Source organism: Archocentrus centrarchus, chromosome 18 (genome assembly GCF_007364275.1).
Source record: "Archocentrus centrarchus isolate MPI-CPG fArcCen1 chromosome 18, fArcCen1, whole genome shotgun sequence".
NCBI lineage: Eukaryota > Metazoa > Chordata > Actinopteri > Cichliformes > Cichlidae > Archocentrus > Archocentrus centrarchus.
In genome coordinates, this window is record NC_044363.1 from 442,998 (window position 1) to 459,174 (window position 16,177).

General features: G+C 40.5%; 1 protein-coding gene across 1 annotated transcript; it reads left to right on the forward strand.

Annotated features, from left to right (window-relative positions):
* The first annotated feature begins 2,809 nt into the window (after nucleotides 1–2,809).
* LOC115797152 (N-acylneuraminate cytidylyltransferase A-like) lies at nucleotides 2,810–11,457 on the forward strand. Its single transcript, XM_030753644.1, has 9 exons — nucleotides 2,810–3,395; nucleotides 5,697–5,839; nucleotides 5,927–6,082; nucleotides 7,281–7,417; nucleotides 8,839–8,933; nucleotides 9,023–9,194; nucleotides 9,284–9,449; nucleotides 9,712–9,953; nucleotides 11,330–11,457. The coding sequence occupies exons 1-8, from the start codon at nucleotides 3,046–3,048 to the stop codon at nucleotides 9,909–9,911; spliced, it is 1,419 nt and encodes a 472-aa protein (XP_030609504.1). The 5' UTR covers nucleotides 2,810–3,045; the 3' UTR covers nucleotides 9,912–9,953; nucleotides 11,330–11,457.
* The last annotated feature ends 4,720 nt before the right edge of the window (nucleotides 11,458–16,177 follow it).

Here is a 16,177-nt window from a genome sequence, read left to right on the forward strand (position 1 = left end):
ATGAACCCGGCTGACTGTCTCGCTCTCACGCCATCACTGCTTCACTCGACCCTGGCTTAGAGGAGAAGGGGGTGTGGTGTGTGGCGATCGAGTGAAGCAGTGACAGCCCACCTCTGTTCATGCATGTACAGTTTTGGTGTGGTTACGGTCAACAGTAACCGCTGAATTATAAATTCAATTTCAACGTCCTCAGTGACGCTGCCTATCAAGATTAACACGGAAACGCATTCGAGATCTCGCAAATGTTTTTAATATAAGGACATGCGCTTCCGCGTTAATCTTGTTACAGCAACGTCCGTGAGAACGTTAAAAGGAATGGCGAGATCACGTCAAAACTGCACAGGCATGAATGAATGAACCCGGCTGACTGTCTCGCTCTCACGCCGTCACTGCTTCACTCGATCGCCACACACACACACAGCGCTGCCCCGCCCCCTTCTCCTCTCAGCCGGGGGTGCGAGTCGAGTGAAGCAGTGATGGCCACTTTTGCGAGATCTCGCAAAAGTGCTTTTTTTTTTTTTTTTTTTTTTTTCCCCTGTCATGTTTTTTTTTTCGTGTCCCTTGCGGGATTCCGTAATTCTAGGCTCAGCAACCGAGACGAGAGAATCCCCGCCCGCCCCTTTCCTTCTGTTACAATCTGTCTGTCAGACCATGGCAGAAAGCTACATGCAGCACACAGCAGGCAGAGGGCGCTCATTACCCCACAAGTGGAGTAGTGCGGTAGGCGCTGCTGCGGCGATCGCAATCTGTAGGGGGGAGGGGGGCAGTCATGCCGCCCTAGATGAAAAGCCGCCCTGGGCGGCTGCCCATGTCGCCCATATCAGAAACCGCCACTGGTGTTTCCACACTTCATAAAGAGGGCGATAATGAGACTGACTTCAGTTCAGTGGAGGTTAAAAGCGCCACACTGCCCCCTGCTGGCAAACGCTTAAAACAGCCCCTAGCCCACTTGTTATGTTCTCCTCACACACATCAAACACGAAATAAAGAAATTGGTATTACAACAAAAAACTACATGTTCCATATTTAACTGGTTGCTAATGATCATGCACAAGATAACTTTGTTGGCTGGAGTTCTGTCAATAAAAATTATTTGACTTGCAAATTAATGCATAAGTTTTTACATAAAATTTATAAGCGCAGCATGAAAATCCATCACTTATCCATCTTGGAAACTTGAGGAAGATCCTGAATGCATCATTATGTGCGACCTGAAACTTTTTCTTTTTTTTAACTGCACCACAAACTGGTGACGATACCCTACCTTGTCAGACCCAACTGGTTACTGAAAAAGCATCTTAAAATCGCACTGTGAAAATGAAGACAGGACACTCACGAGCTAATGAGTGGACATTCTTATCTTACCCTTCTGACTCTAATAATAACCATAAGTTACACAGTGGACTTCCCGTTTTATTCAATATGATCTGCAACTAGCCCATACAGTCATCAGGAAATTATTTAGTCAGGTCACAGAAGAAGATTGGAGCCATTTTTGCCATAGACTTCTATACAACAGAAAGGGCTTTGGCTAGAAGTCGTCTCCTGCTGGCCATTTGCTTCATTTTTCAGACCCAGTAGCTCTGTCACAGTATATATACAGTCATATTATATTTCACAGAAGCTTTGAGCACAATGAATGGTCACAAATGACAGTTACAGATTATTTTTAAAAATCAAACCTCAAAGCGAGCCCTCTTTTTCAACTAATGAGATAATTATCTTGGAAATTCTTAGAAAGTGTTTAAATGGTACTGTGATGGACTGTCTGCTTAATATTGCAGTGTTTCCTCAGGATCATGTGAACCAATAAGGCTTCAGTTAATGACACTACATCTAAAATGTATTCAGGCTGGCTGCCGGCGACTTAAGAGACAAATGAGCCGGTGTCGCTCAATGTTTCGCTAATTCAAAAAAACAAACAAACAAACAAACAAAAAAACAGGCCAGATAGCATACCAAATCATTTTGGACAATTTCATGCTCCCAACTTTGTAGGAACAGTTTGGGGATGGTCCTTTCCTGATACAACATGACTGCACACCAGTGCACCAAGCAAGGACCATAAAGACATGGATGAGCGAGTTTGGTGTGGAAGAACTTGACTGGCCTGCACAGAGTCCTGACCTCAACCTGACAGAAAACCTTTGGAATGAATTAGAGGCTTTGCCTTCCTGCATATGTGGTGGTTGAAGGGAACAAAAAGGTGAACTTTTTGGCAAAATAAAATGATTAAAATTATAGGAAATTAACACAGAAACACTGTTCAATAAAGCAGAGGTTAAAAATATCATTAAGAATTACATCCATATTATTTGTCAGGAATATTGGATCACAGCCGACACAAGAAGACATATGCACAGCATCCAAATGTTTGCACATTTGAACAGAAGGCAGGGCAGGAACCCAGAGGGAGATATGCTGTTTACTCGGTTGAGAACAGGACAGACAGGATTAAACTGTACATTCCACCCAACAAGTCTGTTTTTACTGTTGTACATCAGAAACTGTTGAATATGTATTGATCCACTGTAATAAATAGCAAGTTACTGACTTTATTTAAGGATGGCAATCAAAATTTGCAAGTTACTGACTTTATTTAAGGATGGCAATCAAAATTTTACACTGGGGAATTTGTTAGGGACATTAACAGGGAAAGTGTGCAATCTGTTATGTGAATATCTTCGAATTACAGGATAGATGGAGAGAATACTTTTTGGTTTTTCCAGTAGGTGGCGATAATGCACCTGTAAGTCGGTCGGCCCACCGCCATTAAGGTCCATAGACGAAGACGAAAAGGAACCTGCGAATTACTTCCGGTGTAGACATAGCTTAAGGCTAGAAAATTTGGGCGCAGCTGTTACATTTTATTACATTACATTTTATTACATTTATTACATTTTATTACATTACATTTTATTTGTTACATTACATTACTGGTTATATCCCATTGCAACGACTGTCGGAAACAGAGCCGCAGTGTCAGCTAAAGCGTTATTGTTTTTAACACATCACACAAACTGCGGGAGGGTGATTTATGTCGACATGGCAACGGCTAAAAGGAGAAACGCCGTGTCTGCCAGCGAGCGGCAACTTCCGAACAAGGAAAAGGACAAAGAAAAACGGAGACCCAGCTCCTTAACCGGAGTCAAATCACTTAAAACGCAAGAGGATACCGATGTGGTTAGCAGAGAGGCTAAACGGAGACGCGACGACAGCGGATGTCCGTCTTCCAGCAGCTGTCAAAGTCTGAGCAACCAGAGTCACGTAGCAGCTGTGATTTTAGCCCGAGGAGGAAGCAAAGGGATCCCGCTTAAAAACATTAAGATGTTAGCTGGGGTCCCCCTCATCGGATGGGTGCTGAGGGCTGCTGTGGACTCCGGAGTGTTTGACAGGTACAGTGTTGCCAACGCCTCCCTAAGGAAAGTAGCTATTGGATGTCCTAAAAGTCACTATATGACGCCATCACTTGGTCGTTTGCACGTAGTTGTAATCAAGGCAGTAGGAGATATAAAAAATACAAATAAATGTGCTTAGAACTACAAATGAACTTTATTAAATAAAACTAAAACTCAAAAAAGCTGCATTTGACCAGTGACATGCACTAATGTGTATTGGGAAACTGATGATATGCACCAAAAATAACTTTCTCTAAATGTTTGTATTCCATGCATATTTAGAGTACAGGCATATGTATTTTCTACTGTTTTTATGAGTGTTTACGGCTACTAATGTTTCTAACGCTGTTACTGTGACGGTAAATGCCTATAATGACCACATCCTGACATCTGCAGGGTCTCTGAATTTAAAAAAAAAGATTTTTATATTGTGTTTTTAATCAATTTAAGTATTATTAACGGCAAACTTTAAGACAAAAAAATGAACAAAGTTTACAAATCACAAATTTTAGTTCAACCACACATGGTGGCAGGTCTCTCATACCTCTGAAGCTTCTTCTGGTTACCACCTTATTCACAAGCGGTCGCCACAGTGGATGACTCCACTAATTTAATTTGGCAAAGTTTTACACCGGAGGCCTTTCCTAATGCAACCCCGAAGTGAACTGAGAACCAGGGATCTTTCACGTGTACGGAGCCTAGGGGTGTGCAATAATGACGAAAATAATATCTAGATATTTTCTGTAATTTTGTCGATATCGATAATATATTTTGCATTATTTGAAAGTGTGTTTGTAAAGGAAATGCAAGCTAGTAAAATAAAAGACTTAAATCAGTGTTTTTGATTTAAGTCTTTGGCGAGTTTTTCAAAAGCAATCGCTCAATATGGAAGACTTGACAGAATGAAAAAAATTGAAAAAGAGGCTGTCCAGGGGGATTCCTCCTACATTATAGCAAAATAAATAAATAAATAAATAAAAAATAACAGAAAATACACACCTTCTTCTGATCAGAAACCCGCTTTTTGGTAGACCACTTCAGCGTATTATCCAAGGCTTCAAACAGGTGAGCTCTGAGAAGTTTCTAGATTATGATGCCGTGATTGCAATATACCTACTTTAACTTAAAGGATAGTAACATCCATCCACCCATCCATCCATTATCTTCCTCTTTATTCCGCTAGTCGGGGTCACGGGGGGGCTAAAGTTTGCTGAGTGTGCGTTTTGCCACACACCTTAGTTGATTTAGGTTTTGGACAGCAGGCTCTCGTAACTTTTCATATTCCTCATACTCGCTGATGATGGAACAGGTTAGTTGTTGAGCTATCTGCTTTCTTTCAAAGTCTGCAAACTGCCGTCTTTTGATCAATGTCAGTCTTTTCAAATCCAAACCACCTCCTCGCCCATGAATTAAATCTAAGGTGGTAGACTGCGAGGCTGGAGATGTCTGAATTTCTTCCTCTGGCGCAGTGTGTTCACACTTTTCCAGCTTTAGGTGTGTTGTTTAGGCAGCTATGCTAGCACACAGTATGGGCACTTTCAATGCACACGCGCAGCAGTCTGTTTTTTTTCCCCGGTCATTAGCATACTTGATAATGTCAGCTTGCATATCGTTAACGCGGCAATTACAATATTATCGTAGACGATATATATCGCACATCTGTAGACCTAGATTTTTGAGATGGCCTTTAAATATGATGTCACTTTCTCCTTAGAAACAAAACTATTATTTTTTCGCAGCTTGCATCATTTACAGAATTATTTTGCCCATAATCGTAATCAGCAAACACATTAGGTGGCCACCACAACAATGCCTGATGTCATTGGCCAGTATTAGCTATTTGCTGAACCACTGGTATCATCACTTATAATGGCTGAATAATAAAAATTTGAAAACCAAAGTAGAGATGGTAGAAACATCCTTCAATCACGCTACAAGTCTTGAACTTTCACAGTTAAGGCACTTAACAACATCCCTCTTGGCAACACCACAAACAACAACCTGTTGGTCAGAGCAGAGTTGGGTAGAGTGTAAACAAGTAAATAAAAAAATGATACATAACAAATGTTAGGGAAATCTGTTTGTTTTGTGTGTTTGAAAGAATAAAAATTATTGGCAAATATATTGGAACCAAAAAGTGGTCTTAAAAATTCTGTATTGGTCAGATTCTAATCAGTGTAGCTTTGGCTGTGTGGAAAGAATACAGGAATTATTATCATTATATTGAAATGCATAGTACTGTTATGAAAAGAGTTGATTACAATTAAAAATAATGATAATGTACCTTTATTTTCACAGTGTGTGGGTATCAACAGACCATAAGGATATTAAGGAAGTTGCAAAGGCATGGGGCGCTCAGGTGCACCAGAGGAGTGCTGAAGTCTCCAGAGACTCCTCTTCATCAATAGAAGCCATCCAAGAGTTTCTCGATGCCCATAAAGGTAGGCACACACAATGTGTTTTAGGCAGGTGACAAAGCATCACCCTGCTGCTACACTGTGGAGACTCCTCTGCTTCTGATTTCACAGAGGTGGGTATAGTTTGTAACATCCAGGCCACATCACCATGTCTCCACCCGCATCACGTGAAGAATGCCGTAGAGAAGATCACGGTGCAGGGTTACGATTCAGTCTTCGCAGTGGTCAGGAGGCACCAGTTTCGTTGGAAGGAGGTCAACGAAGGATGTAAGTGAATAAAAGCTCAGTAAGTTCAGTTCAGAGATTAAAATGTGTTTATTTTATGAATTCTTTTTTTCTTCATTTCAGATGAGCTGCTATGAGCTATTCTTGTGTGGTTGAACCTCCAATCATTGCTACTGCAGAATCACAGTGATTCTGTAGTAGCGATCTAATATCTAATTAGTTTCTGGCTTTGTTGCCTTGTACCTAATACAAGACAACAAAGCCAGACAACTCAAAACACATCTGTTTACTATCTGTTTACTGAAATGGAGAAAGTGGGGATTCCCCATATCTACAACTGACCTAGGTCACTGAACAGCTGGCAGTAGCAAGATGGTGAGAAACTGGAGAATCCCAAATTCCTAGCTAAAGAGCCAGTCTGTTTATAGTAACATCAGTTCTAGGCTGCAGCCTTATTGATTAGCCTGTGATGCCAACATCTGATTGGCATTGTTTAATATGTTGGTCAGGGATGACTCATGGCCATAAATAGTATAGACTATGACTCATCATTGAGCGATATTAAAGCCATGCTCAGCAATATTGCTCAAATGTAAACAAAAGGGTTGCCTTGTGATTATAGTAATGTTATACATAATGCATTCATATCAGCAGATTATGTAGGATGGGTGCATTATGTAGTAATTTTCCCTGACACACATGAGTATAATATGATGTGAATACCTTGTATGAATTATGTCTGTCTTACTGTTACAGATTATATGAATAGAAAGACATTATGTAGTATATACACCCTTGTACAAAAGTGCTGTATGTATCTTTTCTAATTTGTTTACCACAGAAATTTTGTGTCTGTTTTAGGATGTGGTTACCAAAAAGTATTTATAGAAATGTTAAAGATAATCACAGAATATTACTTTCTTACAGCATGCTTAAAATAATTTTAATGAGTGTTGTTTATACTTTAGACATATTTTTGCTGGGATATGTATTATATCTTTACTAACCCAGGGATGACTTAAAGTATTTGGATGAAAATTTAGAGCAAGGCCTCCAAATTTGGGCAAAATAGTTTTGCAGAAGAGGTAACAAGATGTCTGCTGAAGGGTTTAATGGTTTTTTTTTTGTTTTTTTTTTTTATTACATTAAAGTACTGGAAGTGCACAGCCTCCCTGTGTAAATAACTACTTGGTAGAAAAAGAAGTTTGTATTGTCTGTCATGGATCTTGTTTCTTTCCAGCTTGTGAGCAAACAGTGGCCTTGAATCTGGACCCAGCCAAACGCCCGCGGCGTCAGGATTGGGCAGGAGAGCTGTACGAGAATGGCTCATTTTACTTTGCCAAAAGAGATCTCATTGTGAATGAAGGACTTTTGCAGGTACGGGTGGGGTGGGGGGGGCATGGTGGAAAATGCCCGCAAAGACATACAATCCACTCACTGATTAATTTCTTGTTGGCACCAACATTAAACACACAAACAGCAGCAGATGTCAGCCAAGGTGGGATGAGATTGAAAGACAAATGGATCATATTTAATCAGGTAAGATGGTGAAGAGGTTGTTCGATCCCTTTTGCTGGAAAAATATACTAATATATAATTATACTCCCTGCAAACCTCTGAAATCTCTGGACTCCTTGTTTATGGAAAGGGCAGCACCAGCTGTAGAAACACCAGGAAAACCAAGACTGGACCACTGACCTTACTTGATTGAACTAGACAATCTGCCGTTTGTCTATTTCAGGGGTGTCCAAACTATAGCCCGTGGACCAAACTTTACCCGAGTGCAGATTTTATTTGGCCCACGAGTCCTTAAATGTGTTGTTTTTGGCCCGCTAGCCCAAGAAATGAATACAGCTCAGCATGCATTCCTCTTTTGAACGCATGGAGGCAGTGTCATGTAACGGATGTCCGGCAACTGCTTCAAAACCTAAAAAAGAAGATGATCGAACGATTAACCAATCACAGCCCATGCTGTGTGATGCTGTGCATTTTGGGTTGGGGTCATAGTTGACACACAGTAGTACACACGGGTGTGCCAATGAAGCATATGCAGCAGTTGGCGCTGGTGAATTAAGTGATTGTTTTTGGGATTTTGTTGCTATTGAATGACGCTTCACCTCACCTGCAGCTACACCTGCAGCTGGAGCAGACTGAGCTTCAGTGTGACGGCCGACACCAGCATCTTTTTACCGGTGTCATGCCAAAATCTGATTTTTGGTATTTGCCAAAAGAAAAAAAATGCTCTATTTAAACTGGTGTAAATGACTTTTTGGCCTATAATCTGTCAAACATATGTGAATGATATCAATTCATTTTGAGTGAGAAAGAACACTCCTGTCTCAGGTAGAAGCTGCAATCATGTTTTGGCAGAGTGACTTTTTTTATATTTATTTATCAGGAAAAAAAACCTTTTCAGAGAGCTGGCCAAGGGGGTGGCAGAAGCTGCAACAAATATATATAATTTAAATATAAATGAAAAAAGTTTGGATACACCTGACCTAGTTCAATCATTTACACACACACACACACACACACACACACACACACACACACACACACACACACACACACACACACACACACACACACACACACACACACACACACACTCATACCCAGGGAGCAACTCAATATTTTGCCCAAGGATGCTTCAACATGAAGACAGGAGTAACCGGGGATCAAACTACTGACCTTCCAATTGGTAGACAGCCTGCCAGAAGAACGAATCAGACCACGATAATTCCTTTCAGTTTGTGTAACAGCATATTTATGTCATACTTGTATTTTAATTTCTCAAGGGTGGTAAGATATCCTACTTTGAGATGGAGGCGAAGTACAGCGTGGACATAGATGTGGACATTGACTGGCCTGTGGCAGAACAGAGGGTTCTCAGGTAAGAAGCTCCCCAAATAATGCCTTCCAGTCAGCTTTTAATCAGCTGCTCACTCACTTTTCTCATCCAGTCTGTGCTTCTTCAATCAGTTACGGATACTTCGGTAAGGAAACGCCAGAGGTAGTCCGCCTGATGTTCTGCAATGTTTCCGGCTGTTTAACAGACGGAAAGATCTTTATATCCGCGTCCGGAGAAGAGATGGTTTCTGTCAATACGAGAGACGCTACTGGGCTTAGCATGCTGCAGAAAGAACAAGTGGAGGTTGGCTTTTTATCAGCTGTCTGAACAGACCTTAGTAAACTGGCCCATCTTTCATAACATCGCTTACAAACTGCACTCTGTCTTGCCAGGTCATACTACTGACTTCTGAGGAGGACCCCATTGACTCGACTTTGCTTAAAAAAATTGCAGACAGGATGAAGTGCAAGGTCGAGAAGGTGGGAAAGGAGCCGCTGAATGATTTGCAGAAAATTGTGAAGGACAAGAAGCTGGATTGGAAGGATGTGGCGTTCATGGGTAAACCAACTGTACTTCTAGTTCTGAAGAGTTGAATTGGCAGTGTTGAGGTTACTGCTTAACAAGTGGTGTATTTATCATTTACGTTAAAGTGTTGTCACTGCTTAAATCAATTCTGATTTTTACATTGTTTCTGGAGCAAAATGGACTCTTAAAGACATCTGATTGGACTTAAGACTGTTTGCTTTTGTTTATCCAGTGTTTTAAGACTGTTTAAATAAATTATTCTACAGCCTAATTATGTTTTCTGTTCTCCTTTCAGGTTTTGATCACGCAGATGTTAAATGCCTGAACCTGGCAGGTCTGAGCGCAGTACCTGGAGATGCTCCAGATGTAGCCTTGAAGGCGGCAAAGCACATCTGCCAATGTTCCGGAGGATCGGGAGCTGTGAGGGAGTTCGTCGAGCGTATTCTCAGGCAGAAACGAATGGCAAAATCTCAGAGGGAGCCGGATGGCCATTGACCATAAGAACTTGAAATGTGAAATGAAATCTACATGGAAAAGGTTGAGAGTCAGAGAAGTTCATGCCTGAGTAATGGAAGAGATCAAATGAAGTCAGATGATGCACATGTATGTTAGCAATATCAAGGCCCAGATTTACAGTAATGGTAAAAAGAAAATACACCAATTCTAAGGTTTTCTATATCAGAATATAATAATAAAATCATCTGTTCTGTTTCAGGTGCTTAAATTAGGACCTGATACCTCAGATGCACAAAAACACAACATATTACACTTGGTCATTATTTAATAAACGCTAAACTAAAATGCAGATGCAGATTAGCAGCACATGCTAATCAAGAGCTACATCTCAGACTCTGCAGGCCTCAGTCAGCATGTTAAAAGTTAAAGGCTTGACAGACATTTCAGTTTATAAAGGCACTAAAATAAGTGTCATAAAAAAGGAAAATGAATGAAAGATGGTTTGTGTTGTTGCAGAGCTCTGTGTGGGAGCACTCTTGAAGTAAGCCACCCAAAGTTTCATGGTCCGCTCAGAGTGTAGAAATATGCCTAAAAAACACTATGCTAACTCAACCATGACTTTACTGCCACTAATGCATCCATTGCCTGTAACGTGTCTTGTATTTGGTGCCCAACTTCTGACATTTCATGTTAAATATTTGTGGCTGTCCTCTAAACATTGTGGGTGAGGACTCAGTGACACCCATAAATACATAAGCAATCTCTAAGTTCTCATTTTTAACACCAAAAGAAGGTTTTGTGTTGGTACAGGTAGTTAGTAAATCTGGTCCTAAATATTTACCTTGCATGCATGTCTGACTGAGTCAGCTGGGTTAAGACAATTATTTATAATCAGATGGAATAAAAGAAGGAATTTTGGTAATGCTGTGAATTTTACAAGTTAAATTAGATATTAAGTAAGCCTGGGGTTGAATACAACAACACAAAGGTAAACAAATTGTTGTTTCACTGCTAAAAAGACTACACTGGAAACTGCTGTCACTTTTACTACAAGGACACCAGAGGCCTGTGCTATGAAGCAGGTTTTGGGGTTATCCAGCTAACTTCAGGGTCAACCCTATAGTTTCTGTACCGCAAAAATTGTTCTCTTCTTACAAGGGTAAATTGTCACGGTAAGATGTGATCTAAACCAGAGGAGGTTATGTTTGAGATTGGTCAGATGCTGCCAACACCACCCCTTTCACATGAACATGAAGGGGAAACTGTATAATTTAGTGATAACCAGGTTTGTGTGACTGTTTATCCTGATTGCTGATATTAGGGTAAGTGAATCCAGGTAATGGAAAGATGGCTAGGCCACCAGTCCTGTCACAAACTAAGACACAGAGACAGACAACCATTCACACTTAGAGCCAATTTAGAATCAGTGCTTAACCTAACCCCATGCATGTCTTTAGACTGCAGGAGGAAGCCGGAGTACTCGGAGAGAAGTAACGCAGTCACGGGTAGAACATCCCAGCTCCACACATAAAGCCGTCAGACTGGATTTGAGCCACTGGCAGCTTTCAGTATCACTTTCATCCCTGCAAGTGCTGAGCTTTTGTGTTCAAGTTTGAGGATCACAGCCTTACCTTATCCAATTCAATTGTATTTAATATGCTGATTTACTTTCCTCCTGAGAAGATTGATACCACTTAATAACTCTGTTTTAATATAAGGAAAGCAACTGAGCATATTCCTTCAAAATTGTATTTATGTTATCATTATTCTTTTTTTCTAATTTTCTCAGAGGTGCCCTTTTTGGTGGAATGTCTTTTGAATCATTTTTCAGATTTTCTTTTTTGGATTGTGATTATTTTATTTTATTTTTTTTATTTTTTTTAAGGGCCTCAGAAATATTGACAGGTACCCTGAAATAACTGAAATACCATTTGTACAATCAGCTACAGGTTGAGATACCTGTTGGCTGGTATTCTTTTAATACATTCGCCCTTTTTTGTGTGTGTGCCTGCGCATGTGCACATGTGCCCTTATCCATGCATATATGAGGACATGCATGTGATTTTTCTTTTTTTTTTTTTTTTGGATGTGAATTTTCCCAAATCAAATGTGGTGAAGTTGACTCATTACTGTATATGAGAATTTTTTTTTTTTTTTTTTTTTTTTTTTAGAAAAAAAGCCACCAGCAAAATGCACCTCAGTGAAAGCTGGCATTCAGACCCCTAAAGTAAGTTTAAAGAGACTAGCAGAAACCAAACCAGGCAGTGTGGTGAGTCCAAACATCACAACACAGGATGGTGATAAGAATCCAAGTGGCTGCAACCTACATCAAAAGCCAAGAAGGACTGGACACCTGTGTGCCGAGGCAGAAACATGCAGGAAGGTCTCCACCACAGAGGCTGAGAGCACAACCCACCCAGGCCGCATGGGCACCCAGGAAGAGGAACCCAGAACACAGCAAGACCCATCTGCCCTCACCCATCCCCCAGCTGCACCACCCCCAACATTCACATAACCCCCACCCCGCCCACATATCTAAGAACAGAGCCCCCACACCATGGCTTTTTAAATTAACAGACTTCATTGGTTATGGGTAACATCTGACGGTTGTCATTGTTTTTGAATGAAAGATCGTTGGTATAGTAGAGTCAAAAAAATGTAATGATGAGCACTCGGGTGGCTCGGGGCGTAAGCAGGCGAACAGGTATGCTGCATGGCAGTCGGCCAGTGCAGGTTCAAGTCCCGACCTGTCGTCATTTGCCGCATGTCCTCCCTGTTTCTTTCCCCGGTTTCTTGTCTCTCTCCACTGCTAATACGGCCAAAGCCATAAAATGGCTAAAAAATATAATAAAAAAAATGTAGTGATGAAAGAGAGAGGCACCGTGGCCACCAAGGCCTTGAGTCCACTGGTACAACCTTTAGATACAATTATGCAGGAAGGAGGTCAGTTACAGCAAATGTATAAGTTATATTAAAAGTATTTGTAATAAAAGCCTCATCTCCATGAGCACTAATGACTTACAAAAATACTTTTAGTGGTGCAACATATCAGCCTTGCAGCAATCACCTGACAACAGCAACTCCAATCACACTAACAGGAAGCCTAAAGCTGCTTTAATAAACCACTCCACTAGAAATATGATCCCACAAAGACACTCATCATATGCACTAAGCACCTCGATATTGGAATAGTTGATACAGTGCAACCAAATTATGCTATACTATACACAGCAGATCACTGAATCCTAAGCACCTGTATAAGGTCAGATTCCTACCAGGTATTCGCCTCCACTCAGGGATTGCACATTGCTCAATATTATTCCACTACGTGCAATTCACATAAGAACAATCACTAGTAAAATATACAATTATAAAACGAGGCCCATGATCAGCTAAAATCACTAATGGGGAGAAGCAGTAAAAAAGGGAGGAGAGACTGAAGCTGAGTGATATTGTGATATTGTTGCAATGATTTTTATGATGTTCGGTGCTGAATGAACAGGCAGTTTCGCTTTGATGTCTTTCATTATCAAGAGGTGTATAATGCTCTGCTGAGGTGTTTGTAAAGCGAATGCATGTTTGTGATGGATAGTGTGTGTGTGTGTGTGTGTGTGCGCGCGCTGTACACTATTCAGACAAATTAGCTTCTAGTTCTTGGTTCCTCTTTAGATTGTTTGTTTGTTCTATTGTCTCATTCATTAGATTCAAATCACCTGTTTTCCCCCAGCTCTCTACACTCTCCCTGATTACCTGTATATATTGTGTATATATTCTCAGCTTGCTCTAGTGAGTGGTGGCTACTTTTGCTATTGTCATATATTCATATTTATTTTCTCTGAAATAACACACACATGTGCTGGATGATTTTTAAGCGGAGCTACTAATTACACCAAACTATAAATAACTATGATCTGCACATGTATTGGGAGAAATCGCCATACAACAAAGCAAGAAAAACTGCTGTCAGACATTAAGCTGTGACTGCAAAGAACTGTTTTTTTTTCAGCAAATACTATTTTTCTCCGTGTTATGTTAACATACATGAGGGTGTTTGGTGTTCAGGATTCATTGTAGTGCACAATAAAACATATTGCAAAAAGATTGCTGTTTCTTGTAATGACTACACAGGTTTTGTGGATTTGAGTGCCACCTACTTTGTGAGAAAGTTAAGTGCAGACCCCAGTAATCTACTTATGCTTGTGGGGGAAAAAAAGCAAGAGAAAATCCAGTCGTATGTAAAGATTTGTTGCAGGAATTTCATTAATGAAAACAGTTTTGATGGTAGGGTCAGCCAGTTATACAGCATAGCCATAACAAACATAACTTCCATTATACATATTTAGCTGATATCACCTCATACAGTAAAATGAAAACAGAGCCTGCTCACCATCTTTTGGTGGTAAGTGAAGCATCATTTATCAGTGAAGCACACTCCAGAGTCAGGGTCCTCTGCTTCCTGGGCTTGCACTGGATTTTCAAAAGCCAGATTTTTAAACTTTGGGTCAAGCAACGTGGCCGAGGCAAATACCCGGAATGACTCATATGTCCCACGTCTGGTGTACAGGCCATCCTTCAACCGTTAGCCTGAGGTAGAAAACAGGAACAAACCATAAAATATTAATAAATTTAATGGAGATATCTTGATGTTTATGTCAATTGTGCACAGACCATACTGTTATTGTAACTTACCTTACATGTAACTTGCATGTTATATGTTTTGCTGACTGTACTGCAGCATTCGGTGGAGTGGTATTAAGTTTGATGCTGACACTCTCTGCTAGTGACACGCATTCATGAATGAGTCCATATTCACACCTTGTCAGAGGAAAAATATCATGGTTGAGATTGGCAAGTGCAGCACCCATTAGCTCACATTGCTCATACAGCCACCTTGTCTCCACCTCTTGAATCAGTTTCAGTGGAGGTCTGCCCATTAAGCCCCACATCTCCACCAGTTTTTCTTTGGCTTTGGAGCTGGATTTGAACAGTCCAACTATTTTTTGGGCTCTGTAGCAGATTACTTGCAGAGCAGGTTGTTTGCTGCATTATTGGTGACCAGGCACTGAACTTTTGATATTATTCCCCACTCAGCCATGAGCACATTGTTCACTTTCATTCTGTGCTCAGCTGTGTGGGACTGGTGGAACCTGGTCACCCCAAGTAAAACTGTTGCCATCTTTGCGTCATATAGTGGCAAGTCACACCAAGGTACCCATCCATGTTTATGGAAGACCACGTGTCAGCTGTAAGACTAACCAAATAAGCCTTCTTTAGGTCAGCCATCGCTTTTTCCTTGGTGATGTACTTCTCCACCATTTCATTGAGCATGTTTCTTGGTGGCAGGATATAGCTGGGGTCGATCTTTTGGACATATTTGGATATATTATTGTAGTAGGCCATCTGCCTAGCACAAATTATACACCTGACAATTTGGAATTTCCAAGTAGAAATGGTATCATACTAGAGATCGGGGTCTCTTACAGAGATTTTCCATCCTAATCTATCTAGCTGGGTATGCCTATGAAACTGCTATAGTATCTCTTACCTATCTTATCACTTATCACTGGGATCTTGAGTAAGGGTAGCATCAAGGCTGAAGTGTTTGCGTTTTTTTTTTCCCCCCCTTTCTTTTTTAATTTTTTAGCTAAAGGCAGTTTTCTCATCTTTCAGCTGCCTATATGTGAGGGAACATCTGTGAATGACAGCTGTAAGGTTACATGGGTTGTATATCAAACCTTCCTTCAGTTTAACTCTTCCTACTTACAATAAGGTTGGGCTACATTTGTATACACTACAGGAGCTTATCCGGGATTTGGATTTGAGACATATCACACTCAAAGAAAGAATCATATTCCTGGACTAAAAACCATGAAACTTGCAAAACTTTGACATCATCAGGGCGGATGGTTTTGGACATCATCTAGTGTTTACTGACAATACACCCATAAAATCCTTTAAGCTGCACTTGCTTCATTTACCCAGTGTTGGGCAAACTTTACAGGACCTGCAGGACCATTCATTCATGCAAAAAATTAAATATTGACTCAAACATCCTAGTCAAGGGCACACACACATGCCGTGCAAATATTGTTTCAGAAGGCACCACTGCTGCTCTGTGTGTCACAGAAAGAAGAGGATAATAAAAAAGGTACATGTCCAAGAAACAAAATAAGCAGGGAAAAACTAGTCAGAGTAGAAGAAAAAAATGGAAATATAAAAATCTTTGGATCCTTCTTTGTTCAGCTGCTCTGAAATCCACATTAAATAAAAAGGCTGAATCATTTATTTGGTGTATTTGTAACCCT

Bases quoted from the DNA above. Each gene is read 5' to 3' on its own strand.
- LOC115797152 (XM_030753644.1), top strand. From the start codon at position 3,046: ATGGCAACGGCTAAAAGGAGAAACGCCGTGTCTGCCAGCGAGCGGCAA. The intron at 5,840-5,926 runs GTAGGCACACAC...CTGATTTCACAG, and splicing joins GTTTCTCGATGCCCATAAAG to AGGTGGGTATAGTTTGTAAC. The intron at 9,195-9,283 runs GTTGGCTTTTTA...CTGTCTTGCCAG, and splicing joins TGCAGAAAGAACAAGTGGAG to GTCATACTACTGACTTCTGA.